At 43.8% G+C, this 18,831-nt stretch overlaps 1 protein-coding gene across 10 annotated transcripts in view; it reads left to right on the top strand.

Annotated features, from left to right (window-relative positions):
- Window positions 1–18,831, top strand: part of ABI1 (abl interactor 1) — a 95,156-nt gene that overhangs the window by 25,637 nt on the left and 50,688 nt on the right. For all 10 annotated transcript variants that reach the window (XM_082193800.1, XM_082193802.1, XM_082193798.1 and 7 more), the window contains exon 2: window positions 10,843–11,010. In XM_082193800.1, the coding sequence (XP_082049926.1) occupies window positions 10,843–11,010 (168 nt within the window). The remainder of the gene's footprint in view (window positions 1–10,842; window positions 11,011–18,831) is intronic.

The following is an 18,831-nucleotide window of genomic DNA, read 5'->3' as shown; positions in this document are numbered from 1 at the left end:
ATTGTATAATTAATGGTTCATGATTGAGAATTCTGCTCTACTTGGGTGCCGAGTTGTTTTCTTTTTATTAGCTGAAGGGCATAAACAGCCATGCACACAATTCTTGAAAATTACTTTTGCTTTCCCTTGGTTAATGCTGTACTTCTCTGAAATTAACCAGTGCGGAGTTAACCCGCTGTTTTCACATTCTTGTGGTCTAAATGCATATTGTTTAGCTTAATGACCTGAACTTCAGTCCTCTCAAAAATTGCAGTTATTATGAATCAGCGTGACTAAGCAAATGTAATCACTCTGAGCTGAAATGTAAACATTTTCCTAAGGCAAACTTGGCATGCTTTTCTGTTCCTTTCCCTTGTCTTCCTATCTGCCTTAAGCTATTAATAGTATTTTAAGCACAGAAGAATATAGAATTGTAGAGCTGGAAAGAGATCTTGAGCAACCACCATTTTGTAATCTACATTCATCCTCACGTGGACACCAAAATGATTCTTCCCCCTGTCACATTTTAATGGTCATTTTACAAGCAGTTGTAGCAGCAAAAAGCTGGAATGTCCAAGCTGGCCTGTTGCCTCCTTCCTCCTTTCCCAGGATCCTGAGAGACCCTTTCCCACATTCTGTGGGGCAAACAAACACACACTACAAAGCAGAGCCAAAAGTGTAAATGTCTCTCTCTCATCAGATCTCCGCTCCCCCCCACTCCTTTTAAGGGAGCTAAATTTTTATGTCTGGCATTTCCACTTCAAAAAGAATCTTCTGTAGGGCAGCTAGAAAAAAAATAAATCTGTGCTTGAGGCCTTAGAGATCCTTATCAGTCAGAAGAGACAGTGGGGAACTAGATGGACTAACAGGCTGGTTCAGTGGCGTGCTGGCCTGGGGAGACCCAGGTTTGAATCCTCACACAGCTGCAAAGGAACTGAACGCTTCAGGCTCGCCTACTTCCCTCTGCATGACAGTCCCTCCAACCAATCCTTGCTCATGGCAAACCTATAGTTTTGCCGTTTGGGCTGACTTGCTCAAGCTGCGGTTTGCTCTTGATCCTGACTTGCAGCTATGTGCTCAGGAACTGATCTCGTGGGCCTTTCCCAAACAACAGAATTGGTGGACCCTCCCAGCAGGATGCTGAGCTCATTGTCTTGTTTTTTGGGCCCCACCCATGTGTGGGTGGCTGGGCCATTTAACCATGACCACAGCTGCAATGGAGTTGACTTTCTCAGGAGCTGCTGCTCTTCTATAGCCAAAACAGTGTTTGAAAGGTTCTGTAATGCTTCCCAGTGCTGGCAGGGCCTTCTGTCTGGATCCCTCATGCCCCCAACCCCAGAGATCTGGTGTGGGAGACTTCCTGATATTGCAGAACTACAACTCCCATCATTCCTGGCCATTGACCAACTCCATTGCTGGAGTTGTAGTTCAGCCACATCTGGCAGGCCGAAGGTTCCGCACGCCTGCTATAGATCTTTCTCCATTATAGGCTAGGTCTGTAGTCCTCTGTACAGAGCAGAGTATTTTAAGAGCAGACTTACATAGCTATGTTTCTGTTCTGCCTTGTTAAATATTAATCTCCAGACTGTTCCCCACGGTGCAGAGGAGTTCTGTGGCTGCTGCCTTAGTGAGTGCTGACCTGGCGTTCTTCCTTCCTATCTTATGTATTGAGGTCATGACGGACCTGCTCCGGGGCCATAATGGCAAGAGCTGGGCTCCTGCTAAGCGCCTCTTAAAAGCTTTGTGGAAACGTGAAGAAACGGCCGGCAATATCTCAAGCCCCCCACCTCAAAAACCAAAAACCCACAACCTCACTCGATAGGTAGCTATCTCGTAATTATTTTAAATGACCTCTGGATTTACAGTTCTTAATCGTTGCTGCAAATTGGACTCTTGGCTCGTAGTCTGTAAACATTAGCTAGCGCAAGTGGGATAATTAAACCTCCGGGACACATTATCACAGATCACGTGTGGAAGGCTTAGACTGAGCTGAACAGGAACTCGAGGGGAGCTTGGAGAAACTGCGACCTGTTTCTACAACAAATAACGAAAATAGTTGAATAATGCCTTAAAAGTGCAGGCCAGCCTTCCAAGTTCTTAAAAAACCCAAAAAACAAAACACCAAACATGTGAGGTGGACGGATAACACTTTTGAGCAGCCTTTCTCAACCTTAGGTTCCCATATGTTGTTGGACTACAACTCTCATCATCCCTGGCCATTGATCCTGCTAGAGTGGTATGGCGGGAGTTTTAGTTCATTGTCATCTGGGGACCCAGGGCTGACACAGGCTGCATTAGAAGGTTACTTCAAACTGCTGAGAGACACCAAGGAGTCTCTTGTGTTATATAGGGCTGCTGCTTGGAGTCAGGCAGTCAAGTCCTGCATCCATAGCAGTGACCAGCGGAGGAATGACCTTTTGGAGGAGCATAGAGAGAAGAATTCCCATGGTGTATCTGCAAGTAGCGCAAGCAGACGCCTTCATCTGCCCCAGCTGCAACAAAAAAAGTATCTCCCATATCAGTCTCTACACCAATGGTCAACAAAATGTTTCAGCAGGGGGTCAGTCCACTGTCCCTCAGACTATATTTGGGGGGGGGGAATGAACAAATTCCTATGCCCCACAAATAACCCAGAGATGGATTTTAAATAAAAGGACATTCTACTCATGTAAAAACACGCTGATTCCCAGACCGTCTGTGGGCCGGATTTAGAAAGCAATTGGGCCAGATCCAGCCCCCGGGCCTTAGTTTGCCTACCCATGCTCTACAGCCACAGCAGGCACTGTAACTCTCAAACAGTTTGACTCCACCCCAAAAGGCTCATTCCATTGTCTTCCAAGATAGACAGATGCCAATAACTGGCTGTATAGAGTTTATCTAACCACTTACTATAGGGACGAGGCTTTCTCTCTCTCAGTGATATTAATTGTATATGTAGGCACTGATTAATAAAGGAAGCTAATGCTCAGTATTGGGGATTAGCAGAGGAAAGGCACTTTCCTGGTTGGTGATCTGAATCAATATAACTTCTCAAAATAATTCCACGGGGAATGTTGGAAATGCCCTCCCCATCTGTGACTCCCAGCAACTGGTGTTTAGAAGCATAGTGTCTCTCAACAGTGGAGCTTAAAACATGACCATTGTGTTTAAGTAGCCATCACAATAGCCTTATCTTCCATGAATTTGTCAAACCCCCTCCTGCTTTTGAAGCCATCCAATATCTTTCGTACTTCTGCAAACCTTGGGCTTCTCCCAAGTTTGCTGAGACCTCCCTCCTGTGCCTTAGTGGTGCTGTTTTGGCACTGGCAGCTAGTTGCAGCCTGAAAATTGTGGAAGGAATGACAAATGAAATGTCTACAAGTCTCTTGCTATTTCCTGCTCTCCCCCTCCTCTTTCAAGAGTCTTCCCTTGGCTGCTTACCAGATGACTCCAGCTGAGTTGGAGAGTTCAGCATCCTTTCTCCTTGCAGCCTTGCTAGACTCACAATGTCCATCTAGCAACGAATCCCTTGATACTCTTTCAACACCAGAGAGTTTGGGTGAAGCCATGCTAAGGTGCTGGTGATGATGAAAACTGCCTGTTCAGGTCTTTAGAGGCAGGAAGGATCACTCAGTTAGTAATCTGAGACTTACTAAAATCCTGGGCTTTGTTGTTGTTGATGATGATAATATTTTTTTATTTGTACCCGGCCTATTTGACTGGTTTGCTCCAGCCACTCTGGGCAGCTTCCAGCATAGAAAGTATTAGAAACATTAGAAAAACATAGAAAATATTAAATTTTTAAAAGCTTCCCTATACAGGGCTGCCTTCAGATGTTTCCTAAATGTTATCGAATTACTCCTTAACATCGGGCGGAAGGCATTCCACAGGGTGGGCACCACTACCAAAAAGGCCCTCTGCCTGTAAAGAACGCCTGAATGAGCCTTAAACCGAAAATTGCTTTCAGTTGTGCACATTTTATTTTTAAACTGCTTCACAAACCCTTAGGTTTTGCTTTCTCCAAAATATGCTGGTCAGTCCTTACAGCAGCCTTGCAAATTGGGGGAGCGTTGCTTTTTCTCCATGCTCTGGCCTTCTGTGGCTTCCTTTACCACCGCCTGCACCTGCAGTTCTCTTCCTACTCTATTCAGGTAAAAAGAAAAGTGTCTAGAACCGTGTCCCCGCTTTCCCCTCCTGAACCTTGGGGAGCCAGGATAGTGTCAAAGTTAAGCAATACTTGAGGTTAGCAAGAAAAACATGCCTGTTACGGCATTTGCAAATGCCTGGCTGCACCTCGCCTGTTCCTTCGTGGTTACCCTCAGTCTTGCTTCTGTGGTGCTGCGTGTGTCAATGAGATGCTGCACACGCCCATTGCCACGTGAGTGCCACACTCCCTAGTGTGACATTGAAAAGCTAAAGTCTGTCAAGGGAGGAGAAACATGGGAAGGGAGATGGGGAGAAACTGGTGTTGTGGCTGCCTCCCAAATGGAGTCTGAACAGGGGTGAGGCCGGTGTGGGGGCGGGGAGGGAAAGCAAAATTAGCCAACTCTGGCTGCATCCTCTTCTTGCAGAAGAAGCACAGAAATAAATGAAACCACTTCTCCTCAGACACGCTTTCAGTGCCTGCCCCTCCTTGCAAAGACAGGATGAAGGCACATCCAGTAGGTGGGCACCCTGTCTACAATGGAACCCTGATTTAAGATAGCTCTTCATTTTTGAAGTGTCCAGATCAGGGGTCAGCAACCTTTTCCAGCCATGGGCCGGTCCACCGTCCCTCAGACCATGTGGTGGGCCGGACTATATTTTGAAGAAAAAAAAGAACAAATTCCTATGCCCCACAAATAACCCAGAGATGCATTTTAAATAAAAGCACACATTCTGCTCATGTAAAAACACCAGGCAGGCCCCACAAATAACCCAGAGATGCATTTTAAATAAAAGGACACATTCTACTCATGTAAAAACATGCTGATTCCTGAACTGTCCGCAGTCTGGATTGAGAAGGCGATTGGGCCACATCTGGCTCTGGGGCCTTAGGTTGCTTAGCCCTGGTCAAGATGATCAGTTGCTTGCCCCATCCTCCGAGCCCAGAAGAAAGAGGGAGGCAGCTCTGCTTTCAGCTGTTAGAGAACTGTGTTCTGGGCAGGGTGAGTTTAGCTCTTACACTTGGCTCATAGCTGCACCTCTCTAACTTGGCAGTGGGCATGTACATTTTTGGGACCCACTCTTTGTAAGCAGTTTTAATGTTGCATTTTCGATTGCCGTAACCTACCCAGCCACCTTAGGGTGAAGGGCAGGTAATAAATTAAAATATTGTGATTAGCAATATCGTAGTAGTGCCCTTAGATCACGGGTTCCCAAAAGTATGGCCCGTGAGCTTCATTCTGGTGGCCCGTGAAGTATCTGTAAAAATGCAATTAAAATTCATAGAGTATATAATGTAGCACATTGCAGTTTCTACAGCAGGCAACAAAATCAATAAGTAGTCTGCCAAGACACTCGGCATTTTTCAGGTGATCCACGGGAAAACAAGTTTGGGAACCACCGCTGCTCTAGATCAAAAGTCTCTCTGTCTGGGGAGCCTTGCCCACTCAGTTGCTTAGGATTTCCCTGCTCCCCTTTTCTTCATGGAAGTGTGTGACAGGCCACATTGCAGGAGCATTGTGGACCCAGAGCTTGTTTTTAGCTTGCTCCGGGAGACTAGGCAAGTGGCTATTTACAAGTTAATATCTGAGGAAACAGGAAGCCTATGGAGACTAGGAAATGACGAGAGAAAGAGAAGGGGAACTATGTGCCCACGGCCAATGAACTCTCTGGTTTCTGAGTCTACAGCAAATGCTGCCGTAGTGTTTGCAACCTTTCTTTGCCACAATGAGGACTAAGAAAGTGCTTTTTGTATTAACAGGTGTACTAGGTTTCTGTGGATTCCAGGTCTTGTACTTTTTAAAAAAGATATAGCTGTATGCAGCATACACCTAAATATACAGGCTTTTGACAGTTCTGAGAGTGGAAACATATTGCCTTCCAATGCCCTTATGAGGATCACTTCATGTAGAGAGGGGTGCTTGAATTACACTGAAACGTTGATATTGACATAGGCCTGTCCAATAATCTGGCACATACTGAAACTGGTGGGAGTAGAATTTAATTCCTCAATCTACAATTAATGTACTGCAAGTGCTGCTACAACCTGAGGACAAACATAACTAGCTAAACTGTTCCACTTGCCAGGAAATGTAAATTGAATTCTGTAGGTTTCTCAGAAAGCTTAAGTAATAAGTGAAGTGAATTAGCGGAAGTGAATTGCTTAAATGAAAGCACGTTGACCATTGTCTTTCCCTGGCACAGTTCTGTAGGTTACAGCATCCTGTGCTAAGTAAAATGTGATGTGGACAGATTGTTTAAGTCATGTGTAAATGGATTAAAATAATCTAATTTGTTTCTCACCAGCCAGTGCTAAGTAGACTGGGCTATATGAAAACGTATGCAGGGCTCAATGCAATTCATTCAGGATCTTTTGTAGGCTTTCATGCATTTAAATTGTACAGGTCTGTTTATCCAAGGGGTTGTTGGAAAGAAGTTTAGCTGCAGCTCCCCCACCCCCCTTACAACAATTGAACTGATTCCTCAGAACATTTACATATGAACATTTGTGCTGCTTTTCAGCTACACAGCCTCAGTACAGGTTAAATTGTAGTTCTTGTTGCAAAAATTATAGCAACTCTTTACAGCAACCCTTTTCAAGAAAGACCTGTTAAAAAAGCAGAATATACAAAATCATTTATTTGAACCCACAGGTATTAAACATGATGAAAGGAAGCTTTTGAGACACACAGGGCTTCTCTTCTCGGAGCTTAAATAATTAGGAAGATAATGGCACCTGGTTGGCTTTTGCCAACAATGTTTGGAGGCATCCCTCAGTGCCAAAGTAGAGGAAGGAAGTTACTACAGAGGCCAACTCTCTCTAGTTACCAGAGAAGGTCCCTATTGCCTTCTCCCTGCTTCTGGTAAACCATTATCTGCCATCCCCATTTCTGCCATGCAAGCATGCTTGCTTTTGGTATTTTTTAGTGTAAGCTGCTGGTAAGTTGCTTAATGTTATCATTCACCTTGTCTGCTAGTTCATTGATCTTTAACTAGTGACCAGGATCCGCTGCTGGGTTGCAGTGTCATCTAAGATGGCTCACAACCTGGAACAGCAGCAGTATACTATGGTAAATTTTTAAAAAGAAATAGGTCCTCAAATGCATGTTTGAGTTCAAAGTGGGCCCCAGATCTGAAAACATGGAAGATTAGAACACATGTGTCTCATTGTGTACCACATGAGCATTGAGGTACCAGCTTTCCATTTCACTCACTGCAATCAGTACTATTTCACCATGAAGGATAGTATTGTAGACAAATAGGGGGTTTTTTTTTGGCTATAACTTTTATCATAATAACCATTGCCCTCTTGGCTGCTGGACCTGTGAAGGACAGGGCTGTTGTAGATTAAATGAATATAGCGTCCAAGTGATAGTATTGTAGTCATAGTGGAGCTTACTAAGTGATCTTTGACTTGAGAATAGGAGTTTTATAGTGTAGCAAATCCCTGTTTTCATCTGTGACAAGCTGGAAGTATAGCACAGGGGTATGTTGCAGCAGACAGTTAATTAGTTTGCTCATAAAGTTGCCTCCAGGGACAAAGTAGTAAATGAAAAATGTGTTTCCTCTAGAGGGAGAACTACTTAGGTGCAAGGCATGGCTATATCTGCATCCAGGCCTTGTGGGACTCTTGGAAGTGAGGGGTAAAAGCCTCATCCAAAGTGCAACAGCAGTTTATCTTATCGAAGCTGGAGGTTAATGTGGAAGGTGTATAGTGTAGATGCCTGGATAGCTCATTGGTTAGAGCATGGTATTGATAATGCCAGGGTTACAGGTTTGATTCCTGCATGGGACAATGCATATTCCTGCATTGAAAGGGGTTGGATGATCCCCAAGAGTCCCGTCCACCTCTACAATTCTATGATTCCAAGTACAAAATGTATTGTCTTCTCTCTAGCTTTACTCCTGCATTATTTTGAATGCTAGAGGGCTTCAACATCCAATGGTACAAATGTGCTGAAGACATCTGCTTTACCCCTGACCTTCCTAGAAGGTCTGAAGGGGGCTCATAATAAGCGCATTTGACTGAACGCACTTGCAAGCCCCTTGTGATCGGGAACCCTGGGGAGACTTGCAAGTGCATTCAAGCAGAAGACCCTCTCAGATCTTTCTGCTCAATGCAGAAAGGTTGGGAGTCCGTGGGTGGACCTGTCTCTGCTCGCTAGTTCTAACCCTTGTGAGGTCTTTCAAATGCTTTCGTAGGACACCCGGCTTCCAGTTATACTTCTTGGTTGGAACTTTCCCAGCCAGCACAAACATTCTTTTATTAAACTGGCCATTGAAAGGAATGTAGTTATCCAATGGAAAAGCCTTGTTTGGCATGCTGAGAAGAGGTGGTAATAGCACTGCACACCTATAATCCTGCACCCCAGCTCCTTTGCTTCTTTGCGAATAGAAGAAGCATTTTTGCTCCATGCCTCCCTCCTTATTGCCCCAGTCTTTCGATTCCACTGCAATTTTAATAGTAGGGAAAGACATTTAGATGGAGGGGTTAATGATGCAACATTGAAAGCTCCGGTTTGCACTCACTGCAGTCAGGAAATACAAAGCTTGGTTTGAGTGCCAATTGAACACTCCATTTCCTGGCTAAGCTTGCTATTTAGGGTTTTTTTTTTTTTTTAAGGCTGCATAGAACCTGTGTCTGTATGTTTCTCTATGCCTTCCTGTTTGCACATTTCAGTTTGTCAATAGCAATATTTCTTCCTTTGAAAGAAGCACTCTGGTAGATATAAAGTGCTGTGCCAAACGGAAATGGTGTGCTTCGTTTAGCGTTTTGATAGCAACCTGTCTGAACTATATGCTTATCATTCCGGAAAAGCAAAAGGCTGCTCTTCCTGCATACGGCTTCCTGTGCATGTCTATCAGCTGCAGCAGGCTCTCGATCTAAGCATCATTAGGAGACTTGGGAAGTTTGCAAGTGCCACAATTCAGAGAGACCTGGAGATCATAAAGCCTTTGGGTTAGCCCAGAAGCCGTGTGTGGATGTTACAGCTGTAGCAGTCCCAAATGCTGGCTTAGCCATCTTTGCAGGAAGATAAAGCAATTTTATTTGGCCCTAAAATATTTTTACTGTACCTGTCTGTTAGAAGGCAGGCTAAATATTGGTTCTAGATAGCTTAGAGGTTTTGTCCCTCCATTGTCTTGACTGTTTGCACTGTCTCTTCTTGCTTGCCCTTCTTCTGCTTGTCCACATTCTCCTGTTTGTGAGAAGTGATGTAGAATCCTGTGGCACAGTATATAATCTGGAAACCAGAAAATCCCTGATTCAAATCTCACTCCAGCTCTGAACTGTTTAATAGCCTTAGGAAAGTATATCTTATGTATCAGCCCTATATTGCAAACGGGCTGTTCATAACTGCTGGCACTGGATGCTCGGATATGTGCTCTCCAACATTTTAGCAATAGGCCGTTGAAGGTCTCAAGTCCCTGCAATATTCCACTCATGTTTGGAACAGCTGTTCTGTGGGAGGCAGGAGGATGGGACTTGTTTGATTAAGTTGTAGTTGGTGTTGCAGAGGAAGGCGAGAGAGCAAAGATGTAGCTGTGTGAAACACATGAATGGAAGTGCTTTCTTTACCCCTTACCAACATGCACAAGGAAATTTAATTTTCATAATTAAAAGTTGTGTTTTGGAGCTGCCCTTTTGCTCAAACAACACCCTTAACAGCGTGAGTCCAATGTTATGAATGCTGAGCCAAAGTTTAGAATTCGAACTTTTTGAATTTGCTGTTAAATATTTTGGAGGCTGACATTTTGTGGTGGGCAATTAAGGAATCTTCTAGTTCTGGCAAAACATCTATGTTCTGTAGTATCGGAACTTCACTCCAAGAATGGATGGAGTGGTTCCTTTAAGTTCTGGAAATTATTGAGACTGATGTACCAGTGGAGTAATGGCATATATGTCCCAACTTTTAGGGGGAAAGAGCTTTGCTGGATTAGGCCAAGGTCTGTTGCTCCCTAGTAACTGGTATTCAGAGGCATATTGATTCTAAACTTGGAGGGAATGTGTGTATCGCTGTCTATCTATCATTTATCTAACCATCTAATCTATCTATGCACCATTGATAGACCATGAATCTGTCTGATCCAGTTTTGAAGCCATCTAAAAGAGTGGCCATCAGTTACCGTTAATTCAATAAGTTAATAGCATGCTGAGCGCCTTTTTAATTTTAGTGGAACTCACAAATAACATTGGGAAGATGCTTGTTTAGCAAGCTGTATTTGTAAAACAATAAGAAATGTAACTGGTTTAAGCAGTAAGGAAAGCTTTTAAAACATTTCTCCAGAAGTTTTAGTAGGCAATCTAGATCCAGTGCTGGTTTTTTTCTAGGAGGATTGTGGGAAAGAGAACATCTAGCACAAGTGGGGGAGGGAAGGAATGTGCCCTCCTGGTTTACGTAGGATTTCTGAAATTCTACACTTCAAGAATATTGGGGAGTTTTTATTCCACCATCTTCCATTCGCTGCCTACAATAAAAGATATGGGAGAGCTATAAAAGTGTTGCTGTAGTAAATTATTAGAGGTTTTCTACTGATCCTGCAGCAGAGTTTTAAACAAGACCATATGCTGCTAGTTGCTTATTCCTTCTGCTCTCTCTGTGTTGCGGATTTCTGGTTCCACCTTATCAGACTGCACATCCAGTAATAAGGTCTTCTGGGTGATCTAAATTATTAAAGAGGTTCTTCTCCCTCTCTCTGAACTTCGAAAAATAATACATCTCTCTCTCTTCGTTCCTTCAGGCTCCAGACAAAAGGAAAGCATTAGAAGAGACCAAAGCATACACAACTCAGTCTTTGGCCAGTGTTGCTTATCAGATCAATGCACTGGCCAACAATGTGCTCCAACTACTGGATATCCAAGCGTCCCAGCTCCGGAGAATGGAGTCCTCAATCAATCATATTTCCCAGGTAATTTCCCCCCAGAGATGTTAAAGATATACTTTTCTTGGGTGTTCCAAAGATGTGAGAGATTTTTTGAGATGGTTCACGTGCAGTGCCAGCTCATGGTTTGATAGTAATGTAAATAAGCCTCAGGCTTGCATATGCTTTCGTTCTCTAGTGTGTTCAGATCACCTTTTGTATCTAGTTGTAGCACAGAAAGAAGAAATGCCATGGTGTAGCACAACTGGAGGCCTTCATCTGTCCCATCTGCAACAAAGCACATCTCTTCTGTATCTGTTTCTACAGCCCAGGGGCACCAGCTTTTGGGGGGTCTGATCCCTTTTGGGCCCTCCCAATATTTTTGGGTGGAGGCTGCACCCCTCCCATGTCCAAAGCACACGTGGGTGGAGCTGAGTGCAGCACACCTTCAGTGGCCAGCTGCTTCTCCTTCTGCAGAGGGGAAGGATGGCTGAAGCAGTGTGATGTTGCCCCACCCCCCGGTTGCCCTTGCAAACTGGCATCTCTGCTACTGACGCAGCAAGTGCTGTGATCTTCCAACATTTTGATTTCACCCCCAAAGCCCCCCCCCCATTGCCAACGGAGACCGACGGATGCCAACAACAGTCACTACATTCACTTGCCCTCTGAAGCAGTGTTTCAAATCACAATCAAACTACAGTTGTACCTTGGAAGTCGAACAGAATCCTTTCTGGAAGTCCATTCGACTTCCAAAATGCGGCTTCTGATTGGCTGCAGGAAGCTCTTGCAGCCAATTGGAAGCCCCGGTGGACGTTTGGCTTTCAAAAACAGTTTGCAAACCGGAACACTCACTTCCAGATTTGCAGCGTTCTGGGGCCAAAACATTCAAGAACTAAGCCGTTTGAAAACCAAGGTACGACTAATGTTAGATTCTGGTTTGGGAGGTAAGCGAGAGCCATAGTTTACTGAATGAATGGACTTCTTGTTACAGTTGCAGACTGTTAGCATTAGGTACATAAAACAAACGGCTAAAGAGCAGATACATATAAATATACATTTTTTTGGTTTTATTTTTGAAATGGCAGGACATCAGCGGGTTTGTGGATGTTGGGTGATATCCAGCTAAGTCATGCTAAGAGCACTGAAATCGGTAGACATAAGTTATTGGCGTCACTGATCACCCCTCCCCTAGACAGATTGTCTTTAATCTTATAAGCTTGTTTTATATCTTACTGGCTGCTTATTAATACTAATTGTGCCATAGTCTGAATTCTCTGCTGGTACAAAAGGTGCAGCCCCTTGTTTTGTTTAGCTCTTGGCTTGAGCTGAAGGCCTTGCTATGAAGAAAGCTTTTGAGTCACCTGATACATGAACTGTTTGCTAAAAGATTGTGAACAATTAATGCTTTGTAAAGCATTTTGAGAGTATTTAGCAAGGACACTTGTAGCTCTTTTGGTCGTTAGGCCTTTTGAAAAATTAATCTCTGTTGTATAAGCCTCCCCAGACTTCTTTATAAAAGTTTAACTTATATCTAGCTCTAGCATTGTGAGGTTCTTTTTAAAAGTTAGCCAGTTGTTCTTCATTAACTTTATTTAAAAAACAGAATCCTATAACCAGCCTTTGTTTTCCACTTAGTTTACCTCTATGATAGTGTGTGTGTGTGTGTGTTGCTGTTAGAAACTGAGATATGAAAGCCAGGAGCCAAATGGCATCTTAAACCTAGGTTGTTGGCGCAACAACAGAATGTATAGGTGTGTTTTTTTATAGCAAGAATACAAAGCTGAAAATGAATGAACTGCAGCTAAAATATTTTGTTCATTTTTCACATGTTCATTTTTCAGTCCTTCCCCTGCCCACCCACCTAATATTCTTAAGAGGGTCTCTTCTCCAGTCTTCAGAGAGTAGCTGGAAGTGGGGAGGCAGAAAAAAGTCCCCTTTTCCTTCCACTCTGCAGTTTTTATCTGAAATGTTAGGTGTAGTACTGCTACCAGAGCTCAGAAACTCCTTGCACTAATGAAATTCCCTGTTGCAAAATGCACTCAGAACAATGGGAGTTTGAAACACTGGTGTGTGTGCGCGCGCGCACGCTGTCTTTTGAGTTAAGTCACTTTGCCTACATGGATAGGAAGAACTATAACTTTTTACCGTATTTTTCGCTCTATAAGACGCACCAGACCATAAGACGCACATAGTTTTTGGAGGAGGAAAACAAGAAAAAAAGTATTCTGAATCCCAGAAGCCAGAACAGCAAGAGGGATCGCTGTGCAGCGAAAGCAGCGATCCCTCTCGCTGTTCTGGCATTCGCTTCATAAGACGCACACACATTTCCCCTTACTTTTTAGGAGGGGAAAAGTGAGTCTTATAGAGCAAAAAATACGGTATTTGCCGGCACTTTGCAGTGCAATGTGCTGCAGTGGAAGTTGTAGAAGGCAGATCTAGTGCATTGCATTCTGAGATTTTTTGAAGGCCTCTTTGGGATTTACACAAAAAAATCAAAAACGTCTGCACATTCTGCTCCATCCTCCATTTAGCAACTACCGTATTTTTCGCACCATAGGACGCACTGGACAATAGGACGCACTTTGTTTTAGAGGGGGGATAACAAGAAAAAAAAATTCTCCCCCTCTCTGCCCAGCGCCCCTTCAGTGAAGCGGCAAGAGGCGCCGCACAGAGAGGGGGAGAACTTTCCCCCTCTTGTTTTCCTGCTCTAAAACAAGGTGCCGCTCTAAAACAGGCTACCTTGGAAGCTTGGCGAGCGAGAGGGGTCGGTGTGCACTGACCCCTCTCGCTCTCCAGGCTTCAGGTTCCTTTCGACCTGCTCTTTGGGGCTGGCGGGGGGAAGCCCACCACCAGCCCCAAAGAGTAGGTCAGGGAGCAGCGGAAAGGCGCAGCGGAGAGGCTCCTACCATAGCCGCGCGTCACCTCTCCAGCCGGGAGAGGGTCGCAGGGGGTTGCTTTAGCCCCGCGCGCGCTCTCCCGGCTGGAGAGGTGACGTGCGGCTATGGCAGGAGCCTTTAAAGCTGCGCGTCACCTCTCCAGCCGGGAGAGGGTCGCGGGGCTATGGCGTCTTCGCTCCATAGGACGCACACACATTTCCCCTTCATTTTTGAAGGGGGAAAAGTGCGTCCTATAGAGAGAAAAGTACGGTACTTTCCTCCTAATCTGTGGCTTGAGTGTGACTACTGTGCTTCCCTTTGAGCATGGCTTGCTCATCTACAAGATGGAATCAACTGTTGCATTTCCAATAGCTGTTAACTCTTAAGCAACTTCCTTTCAGCAGTTTCTCCTGCTAGGCTACTATACTTATTGTTAGGTTTCCCTTGGGGTTCAAGACACTTGTCAGACTTTGCTGTTCTTCCGCATTTCAGCATCTCTACCAGAAATGTCAGAGGAAGTTGGACTTTCTGAAAGAGCTGTTGAAAGGGAAATTGCTTGCTGCTACCATGGCCTCCTAGGGTCTTCCCAGTAAGGGTTTTGCTAAGTTGGTTGTGAAATCATATGCACTACTGAAGTCCCAGATTTTCAGTAAGCCTTACCTGGGCAGTTACTGTTAGCAAAATAGGTCCCAGCTTGCTTGGTTAAGTGCCATCAATTTGGGATAATGGCCTGTACTTCAAGGTAAAGGGTGGTTTTTAAGGCACCAGTTTTCAGACTGTTCTGGGGGCTCGAGGAATTCCTTAGAAACCTCTTAGGTGTTTCTGTATTGAGGGCAAGATTCACAGAAAGGCATGAATAGAGGACAAACTTCCACTGCTATTGAACTGTGTAGCCCCAGCGAAGCAGTGTGTGTGAATGTGTTCTGGGGCGCCCTCTCAGTTCGTGTGAGGTTACAATGACTGCAAGAAGTCTGTGCTATTCCGACATGAATAGTGTGCACCCTAGAATACATTCCCCAGAATACTCTGCAATGAGTAGGTTCTGTGGAAGATGGATGGAAGGGGTTTTTTTTGGCAGATGTATCCATGTGGGATGAAGACCATGGTTTTGTATGCTTTTATGTGTGAGGTGCGTGATACTTTATTTCAAAAACTGAGAGTTTAAAGAGTATCAGGGCATTTTTGTTTATTACTTAACCCAAATTCCCCACCACCACACACACCATTTGGAAATTGCCGAGGGTCTCGGTGGACCCCTTTATGACTTTATTCCCCTGTTGTAATGTGCTGCAATAGACACTGTATGGTTTTTCGTTGTATTTTTATTGCGTCTTTTATTTCTTACCTATTGTATTTTGTTGTTTTATAATTTGAATTAAAAATACAATATAAGAAGTAAAAGAAGCAATAAAAAAAATACAACTGAAAGTCAATATAAATACTTAATGGTATGGCTGTGCCATCCTTCTCACATCTTCAACCACAAATCTGCACGCACAATAAATGAAGTTCTTCTTGTGGGCCACTGTGGGCCACAGTTTGGGAACTTCTGACTAAACCCACATGCATGGAATCAAGCAGTTGTTTGAAATTCATAGCCTTAGTGGATGTTTTGAGGGCTTGTAAAGAATTGCATGAAAACAGGAAGGTTATATTCTAAAATAGTATTACCATTCTAAGCCTGGCAACTTCCAGCTACATAAGTGGGAAGCCCTTTTGACACTTCTGGAAAGATGTCTGAGCATCAGCAGGTATCCAGGAAGGAGTTCTACAGCTAGAGCTATTTCTGGAGTATTCAATGTCTTGCTTAATGCAAACTATTTAAAGCACAGATTCAGGAATAAAAACAATATCTTGTGCAGCCTTAATGCATTGTGGTGTTTGAAAGCTCCTGCTTATGATCTGGTTTTTTTTAAATATAAAAAAAATGAATATTTTTTTCAAATGCCAGGGATTTGTAAAGCCAGAAGCTGTTGTGTTATAACTATGGAACAGACTTCAAGAGAGTTTTCTCTGCAGCGCTCTATTTTAGGATTATATTTTCAGTATGTAATTTTTGATCCATAAAAAGTTACCAGAAAAGCATCAGTTAGTGCTGAAATAGCGTAAATGCTGCTGCTATGATTAATGCACAATTAATACTTCTTTTCAAAAAGTTGCGTAATATTCAGCACTAAAAACTCTGATACCCAAGGTTTTTCATGCATTTATAGCTCTGATTTGTGTCAGTGGGTGGGGGTGGGTGGGTGTATAATTTCTCACAAAATGCTGCTTCTGAACAATGCTTTCCTTTTTATATGTAACCTGGTATTATCAAACCACCAAATGCTATACGTTCTTGAAGAGTATGAACAGTTATTCCCCGCTCACCTCACCTTGCCATGAAATAAATAAATAAAAGAACTTTGAATGAAGCTACAGACAACCAATCTCTTCTGAGCTGAGATTCCTTTAAAAGAATATAGCAGGTTTGCTTGCAAAAGTTTTGTTGGACTTAAGGTCCTTTGCTTGTTGTAGAACGGTGTGGGGAACCATTGGCTCTCCAAATGCTGCTGAACTACAGTGCCCATCATCCCTATCCATTGGCCTTATTTGCTGGGGCTGATGGGAGTTGTAGTTCAGCAGCATTGGAAGGCCTGAAAGGTTCACACACCTGTTGTAGAACATCTCCAAAGCGGATGGTGCATTACTGTTACTTCACTGTTGCAAGTAGTTCTGAATGTACAGGCATCTCCCCCCTTATGTGCTGGGAAATAGATAGATGATAGAATCATACGAGAAAATTGGGGGTGGAGTGGAGCTGGAGAATCCAGAGACCCTCCCTGGAGCCTGAAGAGGATGTCGGTGAGGTTGGAGGAAGCCCCAAAGAGACCTGAGGAGCAATAGGGCTTTGTTTAGGCCGCTCATCCTCCCCGTCTAACAGCTGAGGTATGGGGTAGCTCAGCCGTTGACACTTTCCCGTGCAGCCTCCAGCCAGCCCCAGAGCTTCAAAGCTCTAGTTGAAGAGAGAGTGGAGAGATGGAGAGTGAGCGAGCTGGAGAGCAGGAAAAAGAGGCTTTTTAGAGGGTGCTCCCCAGTGCTCTAAAATTCTACACTGCAGCACAACTTCAGCACAAATGCATTGCATCGGTATTCTGCCTCTGTACATACTTGGCTGTTTGTTGAGTTTAGGAATCCTGTCTTCCACTTAGTTCTTTAAGAAGAAGTTAGGCAAAACTGAGCAAATTTGCAGGGGTGGGGGTGGGAGGTAAAGGAAAGGCTTATTCAGCAATTTTTATGAGGAAAAGGTTAGATGAAGTAGGTATGCTTTCAGCGTTTGAAAAATAGAAAATTAAAACAGGAACTTAATGGCAGCCTTAACATAACACGATGGTGATGAAAGTGTGTGCTCTTGACTGTTATAACTGGAGGCACAAGAAGTAGTGAGTTTAAATTACAAAAAGGTGTGTTGAGGCTTCCTAAAGGTTTAATTAATTGTTGAGATACAAATGCAATGTAATGCAATCCCAGCATGTGTCTCTTTGTTGTTTAGAGGGAGCAGTAGTGGAGCAGAGAAATGGAACAGGTGACATAGCCCTTTCTCTCCCCCCCCCACTCCAAATTCTCTCCCCAGCTGCTCACCTTTCCCCATCCCTTCTCCCCACATTTGGAAGGTGGGGTGGGGAAGAAAGAAAAGAAGGCTCCAAGCTGAGAGCAAAATTGTTTTGTTGCAACAGCGTTCATTTCCCAGGCATTATATAAAGGTGACTTCATTGTGCTTAATCCTAGGCTTCTGAACTTATTACATAGTGATTCAAACTTGAAAGATGGAATGCGCCTTCTCTGGTTTTTTGAAATTTCTATTGCAAAATAAAAAATCTGACTCAGATAGCTCAGTTGGGTAGAGCATGTTGCTGATAATGCCAAGGTTGCGGCATATTCAGCGATCAAAGATGATTGGGGGGTTGGAGTCTTAACAGCTTCTGGATCGCCAAAAATCTCCTCTCCCTGCCTTAAAGACTGTGTTAGACGTGTGTTTAGCCTACTCAAGAGAGCTGGTGTGCATGCTTGGAGATGCTGTCAAAAATTATACTCGGAGGAGCTTTTCTTTCATACAGGCATAACATTTTAAGAACACACTCTGCTGTGCAGTTATTCTGTGGCAAACCTGTGGAGAGTGTTTCACTACTCTGGCATAGCTTTTAAAAGGTCTTGCTGTGCGGATCATCTGTAGCACAGTGTACCTGAGCATGCTGCATGTCTCCGGAGGCTACCGGGCTCTGTGTGTGTGTGTGTGTGTGTTACCATGCTGATTGTGAGGAGAAACAATGTGCAAAGGACTAAGAGCTTTGAAATATGCGTATTTGTGTGAGAGTTGTCAAGAGGAGCCTGTTTTAAAGCAGCTTTGCTTTGGCAAGCATGATGTTTACCACAGCTTGGAAGGACTGGGCTTGAAGTAGATGACGTCATGATTTTCTATGGCTCCATTCTGGGACTTAGCTGGTCAGTGGCAGTCATCACGTACCTGTGCCCCTTTCCTCCAAAGGGGAACATATGAGATGGGTCTTTTATATCATAGTCCATGTACATGGAAACATAAGTCCCCCCCCCCACACTTTTTTTGAAGCAAGAATCATACAGCTGCTTGTGTGGCCCTTTACATTGAGTGGCTGCAGAGCTCATCTTGTGTGTACTTCTGCCACATGAGAATTGTCACTTCCCATGTAAGCACCTGCAGAGTTTATGGCAAATATGGGGAATTACCTTCACCATAGGTCACTTGTCAATACATACATACATACATACATACATAATTTTATTTTTATGCTGCCTTTCCACAGTTCAAGCCATGCTCAAGGTGGCTTGCCACATGAAGAAATACATAACTACAACATAGTTTAAAAAGACATAGCTTCACAACGCAATGTCGTAATTTGTTTTAATTCGTTGGAAGCTTTCCCAGAGTGACTAGGGTAACCCAGTAAAATGGGCAGCATATAGAATAACAGCAGCA

Source organism: Podarcis vaucheri, assembly GCF_965113315.1.
Source record: "Podarcis vaucheri genome assembly, chromosome: 12".
Lineage (NCBI taxonomy): Eukaryota > Metazoa > Chordata > Lepidosauria > Squamata > Lacertidae > Podarcis > Podarcis vaucheri.
This window is presented reverse-complemented; position numbering and strand designations above follow the sequence as displayed.